Here is a 13228-nt window from a genome sequence, read left to right on the forward strand (position 1 = left end):
CAAGGAGATCGGTAAGCAGTAGTAATAGCATGCAACAACAGTAACAGTGCAGTCCAACGGTAGTCCCAGCTACCAAAGTTTCCCGAACTACATTGACCTGATTCCTGTTTAGCCCAGGATATGTAGGAAACCTTTGAAGCAAAGGTTCGGTCAAATCTTTTTCAAAAAATGCTTCAACGGAGTACTCGAATGGGAAAAAATCGCTCGCTTTATCTTTGCACGAAAACCCTTCGTGTCTTCGGGCAAAGAGGGGCAGCTGTAAGCACGTGATTTTTGCCCAATATGAGAATTACTCCCAAAAAATTCAAAAATAAAGTAATTTTTCTTGGTGTGCAATTTTGTGATATTTTGTGATATTTTGAATAATTATTAGTATTTATTTGTGCATGTTTATTTGCTAAATTAATAAAAAATACAAAAATATATCGCATTTTGCATGTAGGATTTAATTCTATAATTGTTACTAATTAAATTTGTTTACAAAAAATGAAAATTACAAAAATAGGCATCTTTTGCATTTTTAGCATTTAATGTCCAAATATACAATTTTATGCTTAATTATTACTTAATTGTGCGTTAATTGTTATTTGGAGTTAATTTGCACTTTTATAACTTAATTTAGTTCTTAATAATAGTTTAAGTATTTTTATAATTTAGTTTTAGAGAAATAAAAGAAGAAAAGAGAGCGAAAATATAAAGAAAGTCGGAATTGGGCCTCGTCTTCGATTTCAAGCCATAGGCCCAAAAAATGGCCCAATCTTCCCTACGACCCAGTCCATTTCGAACTGGGTCAACCCAGTCCATAACCCAAAAGACCCAAACCCCTTGTCTTACATTTTTACAACACAAAACAAAACAAAAAAGGAAGAAAAAACCCTAAAAACTAAGGAAAGCCATCCGCCCCCCCTCCCCTTATCTTCTTCTTCTTCCTCAAGTTCCAAGTTACCCTCCCATGTCCGCCCGTCGACCACCGTCCAACAGTTGACGCAGCAACAAAGCTGCTCTCCGACCACCCATGGCTACATCGTCTTCATCTTCTTCTTCTTCGTCCGAAATTCCTAGCCCTATCCGCCACTGACGAAGCTCGTCGAGTTCAAGCTTGAGCTCGACGCTCATGGCTGACCATGCTGCTTCTGTATCTCAACCAAACAACCAAACAAACACAACCCTCGACGAGTCAGCTATTGTTCGAAGTTCCCATCGCCGATGCTCGTCATGGCCAAGCCCGTCGCTGCCTTCGTCGTCCAGCTCATTCCGCCATGGATGAGCTTGAGGCCAGCTGCTTCTGTCGAGTAGTTTGAGGACAAAACAAGCCTCAGCCGCTGCTGCTCTTCTTCGTCTTCTTCAGTGAGCGTAGCCATGGAAGTCGTCTCCGAGTTGATTTTCTGGACGCCGCTGCTAGGTCGTCGCCGCTGCTGCTTGGTCGCGGCAGTGGCTTCAGCTGCCCCGACGCCGCCTCACCTTCGTCCTCTTCACTTCGGTCTCGCATACACGGATGAGTTTTGGTCGATGTCATTCGTCGTTGGTTAGTCATTCGTTGTTTCAATCCGGTTAGTAGTTTTTGAATTTTTATTTTTGTCCGTATTTTGTTTTGATATTTTTCGAATCTAAAATCGACGAATGTTTGTTTTATTCATGTCTATGGTTAGATATTTGATTTTTGGTTTTGTTCATGTTCATGTTGTTTGTTAAATTAATTTTCAGATTTCAAAATAGAAGTTTAATTAGTTGTTTTCATGTTTATTTCATGTTTGTATTATTGTTTAAGTAAGTATTTGTTAGTTTGATGTTTGTTAGATTCAAATTGAAATTTAATCAACTATTTCTTCAATTTGTTTCATGTGTTTATGTATTGTTAGAAATTGTTAATATTGTTAAGTTCAAGTTTAAGTTCATAATTGTTTCTTCGTCGATCTTGTTATTTGTTTAAAGAATTTAGTTGTATTAAAGGAATATATTGTTTTAATCGTTTAATCCGTCATGTTTTGTTGTCTTAAAATAGATTCATTCATGTTCATACTTTGTTTTGGATGATCTTGAATCCGAATTTTGTATAGTTTGATTTCTTGTTTACCATTTATGATTATTGCTTGAATTGTTCTCATAATCTTGTTTTAAGTTTAATATAAGAATTGTTTGTTGTAATGTTGTTAGAGTTGATTTTAAGTTCAATATGATTGAATTTAGAAATCTTCATACTTTGATTGTTGTTGTTGTTGAATCCGAAAATAGGATTGTTTGTTGCTAAAATATTGTTCAATCAAATTTTAGTTGTTCTTTGTTGTTCAATTCGTGTTCATGTGATTTGTTGTTGAAATGTTGTTAAAATCGTGTTCATGTGATATTGTTGTTATGATGTTCATCCATGTTCATATTGTTGTTTGAACATTGTTAGAAATTGATCATATTGTCTATATTTTGGTTAAGTTTGATTAATTGATGTGTTATAGCTGATGGGTAGTTTGGTAAATTTGTAGTACGTTCAGGGGTAGTTTGGTAATTTCAGTAAGGTCGGAAGGGGTAGTTTAGGAATTGTACATTTTGAAATTGTTTATTTGAAGCATGGGGGACAAAATGAAATGGGGTGGGTTGTGATATGATTATTTAATATAAAGGGGGGACAAGATTTAAATTAAAGGGGAATCTTGCATTATTTTAAATAAAGCATGGGGGACAAAATATAATGGGGTGGTGTGATATGTTTATTTAATGTAATGGGGATGAGTGGAAAGATAATGGGTTGGGTAGAGAAAAAGTATTGATTTTAATTAATTAAAAGGTTTATGGGATGTGTTATATATGTGAAGTCTTGAAGACAAATGAAGAAGAAGAATACAGATAGAGAGAAAAAAAAACGGACAGAGAATAGAAGAGAAAAAAAATTCCGAAAAATATTTAAGCTTTCAAAATAAAAATAAAAGCTAAAAAATCTACTGCTTTCTTTCTTTGTTTGAAATTAGTATTAATGGTTGTAGTTTCATTTAAAGCTTAAAAGCTTTTGTTTTTGGGATTATTACTCCACCGGTCTGTTACTGGGTTGTTACTGTTGCTGGGCAGTTGTTGCTATTGTACTGTTATTATTGCTGCTGATTCTCATCATCATTTTCTTTTGCTTCCAATATCAGGTACATATCTGAAAATTCATGTCATGAAAATCTTCAACATGGCAAGTAAATGAAGTTTGATTATAAGGATGTTTTCTACTCATTTAAATTTTATTAGTTTAAGTTTCAGTTTTGTTTTAGTTGGTTAATATAGTATTAAATCAATTGGTAGATTAGTTCTCTTTCTTAATAACAAATGGCTTAGTTATTTTAGGAACGCGATCAACTCATTTCTTTTAATATATGAAATAATGTCAATGATTTTTTACAAAATATAGAGTTAGTGTTTGCAAATATTCGCATAGGCAGAATATAAGAATTGGTTTATTTATCTCAAACCCAATCTTCGTAAGCAAAATTAACCAAACAATTATAACTTTGGACTAAAACAAATACATGAGAAGGACATGGGATTTATAAACAAATCGTGGCATCTTATGTAAAAGATATATAGAAGAAGAATTCGCCTTAAATGAAACAATGAAGATTCTGCGGGAAACTATTAATTTGTTTATCATTTTAAGTTCTTTCCCAATTTTATACACCATTCGATTTATGGACATCCAAATGTTGTATCCACAAAAAATGTTAGTTTTAGATACATATTGTCTGTTTTCTTCTTCACGCCATTAATTCTTTAAAATTTGAGATATATGATTCATATGTGTAAAATAAGGCTCGCGGTCAACACGTAATAACAATTTGTAGAGAACCTTATCAAGAATATTTTGCGTGATTAGGGATGCGTTCGCGTAACCTGATTATATTTCTAAAAGCAATTCGGATTATGCGTTCGCGCAACTTCGAACGAACATTTAATAAAAAGGGGGCTCTTCGGAGAATATCAATATTAATTTCATATAACTCGAGATGTGCGGTTCAATATTTAATTATACAAGAGCGACGAACGTTCTTAATTTTATTTTTAGCACAATTTCGAACTTAAGTCTTCTTTTTTATATAATAAAAAATTTCGAAAAAAAATAAATAATAATTATTATATTGTGTATACGTACGCGTGACACGATTTTCACGTTAAAAAATATTAATATATAAAACGAATACACGTACGCGTGATTCGATTCGAAGAAGGGTCTTTAATTATAAACAATTTAAATAGAAGCGGTAACAATAAAATCATGCAATAAAAATCTATTTAATAAATCAAAATAATCAAGCCAAATATAACAGTTGAGCGACCGTGCTAGAACCACGGAACTCGGGAATGCCTAACACCTTCTCCCGGGTTAACAGAATTCCTTATCCGGATTTCTGGTTCGCAGAATAATAAACAGAGTCATATTCTCCTCGATTCAGGGATTAAAATTGGTGACTTGGGACGCCTTAAAATTCCCAGGTGGCGACTCTGAAACAAACAAACAAATCCCGTTTCGACTGTCCTTTAATTGGAGAAAACTCCCTACGCACCCTCGCGGGGCGGTAAAAAGGAGGTGTGACAATCATTAACAGCCGTCAGAAGCAGCAGCCCAGTAAACTGGGGCAAAATTTTGAGAAGGACCCTCAAAATTCTGGAGCAAGAGAAGTTGCAATGGTTTGAACCACGTCGCAGTCGTTGGTTCATCTAAAGAAAACTATTCTTAATTATGTACTTATGTTATGCTTTTACTAAATCATGCATGTTTTTTACTAAAATTGCCTTGTTTAGCAATGCTACCCCAGTGATCTATACATCACCAGATCAAAGCCGAGCAGGTCCAGCAAAGCCAGCGGGGATACGAACTAACCTTTCCCCCTTTACAAACTCACGATTTTTTTGGATGCAGGCACTTGGGTTGCAAAATCATCAAATATAATATACGCTCACTCACAAAGTTTAGGAATACAACTCTCCGACCCGTCGCACTTGCTCACAACTTCTATCCGCACACAACAGTGTCCCAGCATGTACAATATCCCCAGCAATCACGATACTGCAATCCGCTATCAGCTAAGAAAACTCTATTGCCATTTGCCATTCTTACTTCCTGCATAAGGCTACCATTCTGCCTTCCGAGGTTAAGCTCTACCTCCACCCGCATTTTCTGCATTGCATAAGGCTACCATTCTGCCTTCTGAGGTTAAGCTATACCTCCATCTGCATTTCTTGCATTGTATAAGGCTACCATTCTGCCTTCCGAGGTTAAGCTCTACCTCCATCTGCATTTCCTGCATTGCATAAGGCTAATGTGTTAGAAAATAAACTCATAGATATTCAATTTAATGGGTGGAACACCCCATAAATCTAAGTATATTGGGAGAAAATTGCAGTTACATTTGACCCAAATTTTAGTAAAACTTATGAATGTAACTTGTGATGACTTTCATTAAATTTTGTTCCACAACTTGGTTGACTTCAAAACATAATGCACGGATATCATAAGACTAACATAACTCATAACATAACCTCATTATCATGTTAATAATCCAAGTCTCACCCCAAAAGTACATGTTATAACATTCCCAACATCTCGACTTTCGACGAAATATTATTTTCTTCAATTCATTTAGCTTCTGAACCTTCCAACCCTCTTTGTACTTGTTGTTCATGATCCTCATTATTTGTAACCTCCGAGGTTACATGATTAACTTACTTTATATACTTTCAAAGGTGATCTCATTTTTGGTCCTACATTTGTTTGCTTACAATGCACTTTTACGTACGAAAATACAGGGTATAACATCTACAAACAAAACCATACTCCAAAACCTTAAGAAAAGGTTGACCAATGCCAAAGGAAAATGGAAGGTAATTTTACCCGAAGTCCTGTGGGCATACTGTACAACCTCAAAGTCTAGTAGCGTGGCCACCCCATTTTTGTTGGTCTACGATGTCGGAGCACTAATACCGATCGAGGTAGGAGAACCGAGTCTCAAGTTCCGATATGCGACCGAAAAGTCAAACAGTGAGGCTATGAGCATAAGTTTGGAACTATTGGATGAAAGGTGTGAGGTCGCCCTCGTACGATTGGCCGCCCAAAAGCAATAGATCGAAAGGTATTACAACCGGAGAGCCAATCTCCAACACTTCAATATCGGAGACTTGGTGTTAAGAAAGGTGACACTAAACACCCGAAAACCTCAACGAAGGGAAGTTGGGACCGTATTTGGAAGGACAATACTAAATTATCGAGATTACCGGTAAAGGTTCGTACAAACTCGAAGCAGGGAACGATGAGCAGCTATCGAACAACTGGAGCGTGACCCACTTAAAATGATACTTCTGCTAAGGTACGACCCCATTCATTCTTTATATATATATTGCAAATTGGACTAACACTTTCAGGCAACAACCAAAGGATAATGAAGTTGTTAGGCCTGAAAGCACGCATTGCACTCTTATTTTCTTGAACTAGTTTTGTCCCAAATGGGTTTTCCGGCAAGATTTTTAATGAGGCAACAATGGATCATGCTAATTTAGAATTAAAGATCGGTTTTAAATCGGAGTCGATGATCACATTAATAGTATCCAAGCCCTCTCGACGATCGACCTCGAATACTAGGGGCCATCACCCTCGGGTAATGATTTTTAGCAAGGAAAGAAACTTTGTGCTTGAACAGTCTGGCTCGGTGGATAGGATTTATTTTAAAGGCCAAATGGTCGAATGCACCATGCCCGTATAGACCACCTAAGCCATAACATGAAGCTTGTACATACTTATAATCTTTAATATTATGCACGGGAATGAAAGAAAGTTCCTACCTTGCTGATACATATTTTGTTCTTTAAGATTATTACATTTTATTCCTTAAGAATATCGAACCCAAACGCCGCCTCTATCCGGATCCAAATTCCTTAAGGATATCGAGCCCAAGGTCTGCCTCTATCTATATCCAAATTCCTTAAGGATATCGAGCCCAAGGCCCGCCTCTATCCAGATCCAATATATTGCCCCCACTCGGGGTCTACCGTCTGAAACAAACTCGAATGGATCGGGATGTCAAAACCCGGAGGCACAAGAGCCTATTAGGTAGTGCTTAAACTTAACAGGCTACGACCACCCTAAAAATGGCTCGGAAACGTCCAAAGCCTGTAATTAAAACATAAGGACTTCAAAATTCTAAACCTATTCGAAGGTTACCCTCGGCTAGATTATAGTCTAAAAACATTTAAACGAGCATTTTAAGGAGAACTTTCGGTCATCCCGAGCCCCCAGAAGTTTCAAACAAAACTTGCATCGAAAAAAAGTCTTGTTCGGACCTCCGTAAAATGACTTATTACTACAGGCATTTGAAATCTTTGCAAAAGGGATGCTAGAGGTAATAAACTTGAAAATTGCCAAGAAGGGAGAAACCCCTTATATATATATATATATTCCAAAATGTTTTTATGAAGGACAATGAAAACGGCCTCAACAAAATAAGTGTACAAAATGCAAAAACAAAGACAAAAATTCCTAAGGCACTCATGCCTGATCTTCACCAGAACCCGCCTCATCACTAGAGCCGTTGGGGTCTTCTCCATCTTCGGATTCGTCGGAGCCCTCGAAACCTTCTTCATCCTCGGGTTCATCCATCTTCTTGGCCTCAACCTCGAGCCTATTCACCTCTTCGATCTCGGCTACCAAGTCGAAACCCCAGGCATGGATTTCTTCAACGATCTCCCTCCGAGACAACCGCTTCACATACTCAACAGTAACTTTCAGGCGGGCGTCGGATGCCTCAACATCAGCCGTATACTGGGCTACCATCTCTTCAGCATCAGCCCTGGTTGTTTTCAACTCGGACCTCATTATTTCGAGCTCCTTGCCAAGGGCATCCCGTTCAGTAATTGTCGATCCTAATTGAGCTTGGAGATCCTCATTTTGTCGAGCTCGTTCTTTGGCCTTCTCCTTCGCCACTTGGATATGAACTTCTACTGATGCCAGCTGCTCCAGGGCGGCCTCATTTTCCAAAGCCAGCCGGTCTATTTTTCCCTTTCAGACATCAACCATGGCCTTGACCTCGTTCATATTGGCCCGAAGTTGGTCGATCTGGTCAATCTTCTGCTGAACCTGCAAAGTTTGGTCGTTAGTTGACATGGCAAAGTCTTCATTGCCAACCTTGAAAACCTTTACCTGTTCCACCAAGTCGGCATGCTCCTTCTGAGCCGCGTCTAACTCGGATCGGAGATCCTTGATGGCCCCTTCGTGTTGCTCGCTAAGAAGTTTATACATGTATCTTTTCTCATCAAGCTCCTTGGCCTCAGCCTCGAGCTAGTTAACCTCAGCCCGATATTGAAGAAAGCTTTCATGATGGAGTACCGAGGGCTGCAAAAAGATAAAAGGAAGAAGACATGAGAAATATCAAGAACTAAGTTGGAGGATAAAAGAGTGTAATGATATCTTACCCGATTCAGCGCCAACTACGCTTCGTTAAATAGGCACGGCACGCCCACCTCATTCATTTTTGCCTGGTCATCTTCGGTTACCAGGCACCGGAGGTAACTTGCTAATCCCCGAGAGCAAAAAGAACATGGGCATCCTCCAGCACGGTGATGATTATCGACCTCTTACGTTTAGGATCCGTGCTCAGGGCGGGAAACTTGTTGATCAACTTTGGGCTCGAATTCAGCCCGTCAATTTCTGAAGACGGTTGCTTCCTCGGCAACTCTAGGTTGCCCAACCTGGTGAAGTCTTCCAAAGCGGTCGAGTCCACACCCTCGAAAGGGGATCGTCAGCACTATGAGTCCCTTCGTTGGATCGCTCCTTCACTGTTCGAGCCTCCTCAAGTATGGACTCGATATAGGAAGGCAACCTTGAAATATCTATAAAATCGAGCACCTCCTTCGAGGCGTGGCCGACATCCCGAGAAGTATCGGCCCCGATATCTTTATCGACCTTTCTAGTCTGAAGGAGATCGGCCTCATGAATCTCCTGTTCAACAACTACCCACTCCTCGGGGGAGCGTCGGCCCGTGGGCCACGAAAAAATCATCCTCCTCAGGCTCGTCTCTGAGCCGAAAGAGCAAGTCCAAGATGGGTGCTCGAAAGCTGGAGCTCTCCTTTGGCTTACGGGTTAACCTTCTCATTGTTTTCTTCTTATCTAAGATCCGGGAGCCCGGAGTCTTCCTTTTCTTCTTCTCTCTTGCTGCAGCCCCAAGCTATCCCGAAGTGGAGGGATCAACGAACAAATCCTCGTCCCTTACTGAAGGCCTAAGTTCAACAATCTTAGGCAAACCTGCGAAAGGAAAAGTGAAGAAAAGAAGGTGAGCACGATACGAATAAGAGAGGCATATGTTACCTATTTGAGGAAGGGTCTTACCATGAGAATGGGCTTCCTAGCGGCCCCTCGAGAGTTTGCGATCTATGAGCAAATACCCTCGATCCACTCCTTGAGCCGAGGGACAACGTTTGGGACTCGAGCAACAGCTGCACCACCACGAGTACTAGTAAGGAATGAGGAGATAAACATGCAATTAATGATTAACGGGAAGCTGTACTTACGAGATGCATTCCACTTCTCTAGGAATGGCATGAACTCGAGCGGGATCAGGCCTTCAGTCTTTACCCGTACAAAATGTCCCTGCCAGTTTCGGTCCCAGTCCTTATCGATACTCGAGAATGAGGCCTTACTGGCCCGGTGTGTAAGCTTTATTAGTCCTCCATGGAAGATTTGGGGACTACATAGGTGGAGTAAGTGGTCGATGGTGAACCGGCAGGATTCGGTCTTGTTCACGAAGTAACGAAGGAGTATCACGATCCTCCACGGTGATAGATGGATCTGACCGAGGCATACTTCGTACCTCTTGCAGAAGTCAAGAATCACCGGGTCCACCAGACCTAATGTGAAGGGATACGTATAAATACTTAGATATCCCTCAATACAGGTAGTAATGGCCTCCTAAGGGTCGGGACCACTATGTCCTTGCCTATCCAGTTGCTGTCACGATCCAAATAGAAGGGACCGCGACGGGAACCCGATGCCTTACCCAACCGAATACCAACGTGACGTATCTTTCTTATCATACCATCATGAGTAAATGGGTCGGAAGGGCCGTCATAATATAACCAGAATAAAACATAAGGGACTACTTGACATAAGACAACCCAATATGTAATACAAACTTATGCATGTGACATATGGTCCTATAAGACCAAAATGAACACTCGTACACTGAACATAGGCTGACAAGACCATACAATCTTTCATATATATGACATCCATCTACAAACCTCTAAGAGTATATACACATCATAAAGGTCGGGATAGGGGCCCGCCATACCAATCAATACATGTCCAAATCATACTAACTAAATAGGCAACTGCGGAGCAAGTGAAGTGCACCAATACCTTCCGCTAAGCTGATAGCCTACTAGGAGGAACGTCAACCTGTCTATCGGGACCTGCGGGCATGAAACACAGCGTCCCCAGGCAAAAGGGACGTCAGTACGAATAAAGTACTGAGTATGTAGGGCAGGAAAACATAAACAAGAACAGTAATGTAAATGAGAGATAGAGGAGATACAACCTGTAACATCTGAGTGTCTCTATCACGACCGAAACAGAAGGGGCCGCGACGGGCACCCGATGCCTTACCCAACCGAGTACTAACGTAACGTATCTTTCTTATCATAGCTTACATACAAAATAAAGTTTAAATTGGATAAACTAGTTATTTTATTATTTTTCTAATATTTAGCACTTTAAAATTAATTAAAATATGCTTAATAAAAATCTTCTTATTTGAATTACTACAAAGGAAATTCTAGTATTTAAGATATCAAAACCAATTAAAAATTACCTTATACAAATCAAACAATTTGTCCATAAATTTTCCTATCTTTTGTAGGTAAACCGTGCATATCATAGTTTTATAAAGCATTTCAATGTACACTTTTCTCTCAAATTAAATATTTAAACTATTGATATACATTATGTTATATAATTATTATCTTGAAAAATATACTTATGTCTGTAGGCATATAAAATTGTTGAATTTAAATTCATAAATTAATTTAGACTATATTTTAAATTTAAGATGTATATTAATCCATATAAATTTAATGGGCTAATATAATTTGATTAATTATATAAATCCAAAATATACATGAACTTAATAAATAAGTTCAAGTTTATTGGGCCACAAGTGATGATGCCAGTTTAGTAAGCCCAAGTTGTGATCCCCCTAGAGCTCCAATTTAGTGTTACGTGTCAAATGACGTGGCACGCCAAGTCAAACGGAAGAGCTAATAGGATCATGTCACATGTCAAATGATAAGGCATGCCAAGCCAAATAAAAAGGCCAATAAAACTGCGTCACATGTGCTTCTAGCCAATCAAATGTGGCATTGTCGTGCTTCAATCAATTGATCGGGAAGAGTTTGTTCTCCTCACAACTCTTCTCTTCCACAACTATAAATATGGGTCTTCATAACTCAAAAAGCGGACCGGAATTTATAACAAGAATCAAGAGAGAGCTCGTGGATCAAACACTGCAGATTTCTCTAAAAGATACAAACATTCAAGTGTTCTAAGGATTAAAAGATCAAGACGAAGATTCAAAAATAATCTGCAAGTCCTTGGAATAAAATACATCAAGATCAAGATCAAGATCAAGCTTCAAGCACTTGAATTAAAATAAAATAAAATTCAAGATTTCAGAGGATTCATAGAGATTGTAACATTCATATTGTTTAAAAAATAAAATACTACGGTTGTTGCAATATTTTTCGGTCTCAATTATTTTCTTGACGCAAATTTATTGTCTATAATATCATCAAAGTATAGTTTATTTTTTGACTAATTTTTTTTCATGTTAATTTTCCTAATATTCTGATCTTTAAAATCAACTAAAGTTTTATTTATTATTTTTTTGTATAATATTTCACAACTATACTCAATAATTATTTTAACCTGCAAACATCATACACGAGACAAATAGAAATATATTCTATATGAGAACTTACTTAATAATTGTAAAATATCATACAATTAATGCTTATTTTCTTGCAAACTCGAAGCAATGCGGATGAAACAATAAAAGTTAAAATGTATTTTTATTAACATTAGCATTAATTATTTTTCTTTTTTTCTAAAAACATTCCAGCAAATGACAACTTTCTATATTTTTCCTATATATTAAGTTATTTATTGTAATTTATTAACTCGACAGTAGTCATTTTTAAGTTTATATTAATTATCATTTATCAAATTTTTTGTAGGAGCTACACGCCAATTTCATTGTTTACCCGTAAAACGGTACAGTTGAATTTATACGTGATTTATAAATAAGTAAATCGATTTGATCCCAAAATGATAAATAAATTAAACAAGAATGTAAGACTTAGCGTTGAAATCAAGATAAAGGTAGCAAAAATTCTGGTTCCGGGAGCATAGCTTCCGCTTCGGACGTGATTACCATTTGCATTGCTTTTAATCTGCCTTCGGCCCCGAGTATCGCTTTATTATGTGAGAATTTATATGAACATATTTTACCGTATATACTCTTCATTCCTAGTGATAAGACCAAAAGACTCAAATTTTCAATTTGTATTATTTGACAAATTATCGTGATAAAAATATTATTTACTTGTTTTTTTTTATATTTAACAAAAAATTTCTATAAGATATACGTTTTTGATGGTCCGAAAAAAATTAGACGGGCTGGGTTCGGTGGCAAGGGCCCATACGGAAGGCGTGAGCTTATGTTCTGTCCTACTATATTTGTTGAAACGATAGAGGCCATTCTAAAAATTGTTTGGCCCATACGGAAGGCGTGAGCTTATGTTCTGTCCCACTATATTTGTTGACACGATAAAGGCCATTCTAAAAATTGTTTTAACATGTATACGCAGACTTATAATGAATATATAATAATTTTTTATATTATCAGGTCACCTTATCTTAGTGATATTTTAAATAAGATCACAACTCATAGTATTACAAAGTTATATATCTTATTTTTATTTTATAATTCAAACACATTATTCAAAACTATTTTTAAAACTATTTAACATGAGAACACACGCCCTAAAACTAATCTATATTATTATAAAAATACGAATAAAATGTTGGATTATAAAAATAACCTTTTAATATTAAGCATAATAAGTCATAATAAAATGACATAATCGGAATTCTAGACATTAGCCTTGTAATCTTATTAGTTTTAGGATATAATAATGTATTTTAGGAATCCTACATGAT

General features: G+C 37.4%; 1 protein-coding gene across 1 annotated transcript; it reads right to left on the reverse strand.

Moving 5' to 3' along the window:
- Positions 1-7507: 7507 nt before the first annotated feature.
- LOC138885989 (uncharacterized) lies at positions 7508-8257 on the reverse strand. Its single transcript, XM_070167009.1, has 2 exons — positions 8096-8257; positions 7508-8017 (listed from the first exon to the last, which is right to left on the reverse strand). Exons 1-2 carry the CDS (start codon positions 8255-8257, stop codon positions 7508-7510), a joined length of 672 nt encoding a protein of 223 aa, XP_070023110.1.
- Between the last annotated feature and the right edge of the window lie 4971 nt (positions 8258-13228).

Source organism: Nicotiana sylvestris, chromosome 2, assembly GCF_000393655.2.
Source record: "Nicotiana sylvestris chromosome 2, ASM39365v2, whole genome shotgun sequence".
Lineage (NCBI taxonomy): Eukaryota > Viridiplantae > Streptophyta > Magnoliopsida > Solanales > Solanaceae > Nicotiana > Nicotiana sylvestris.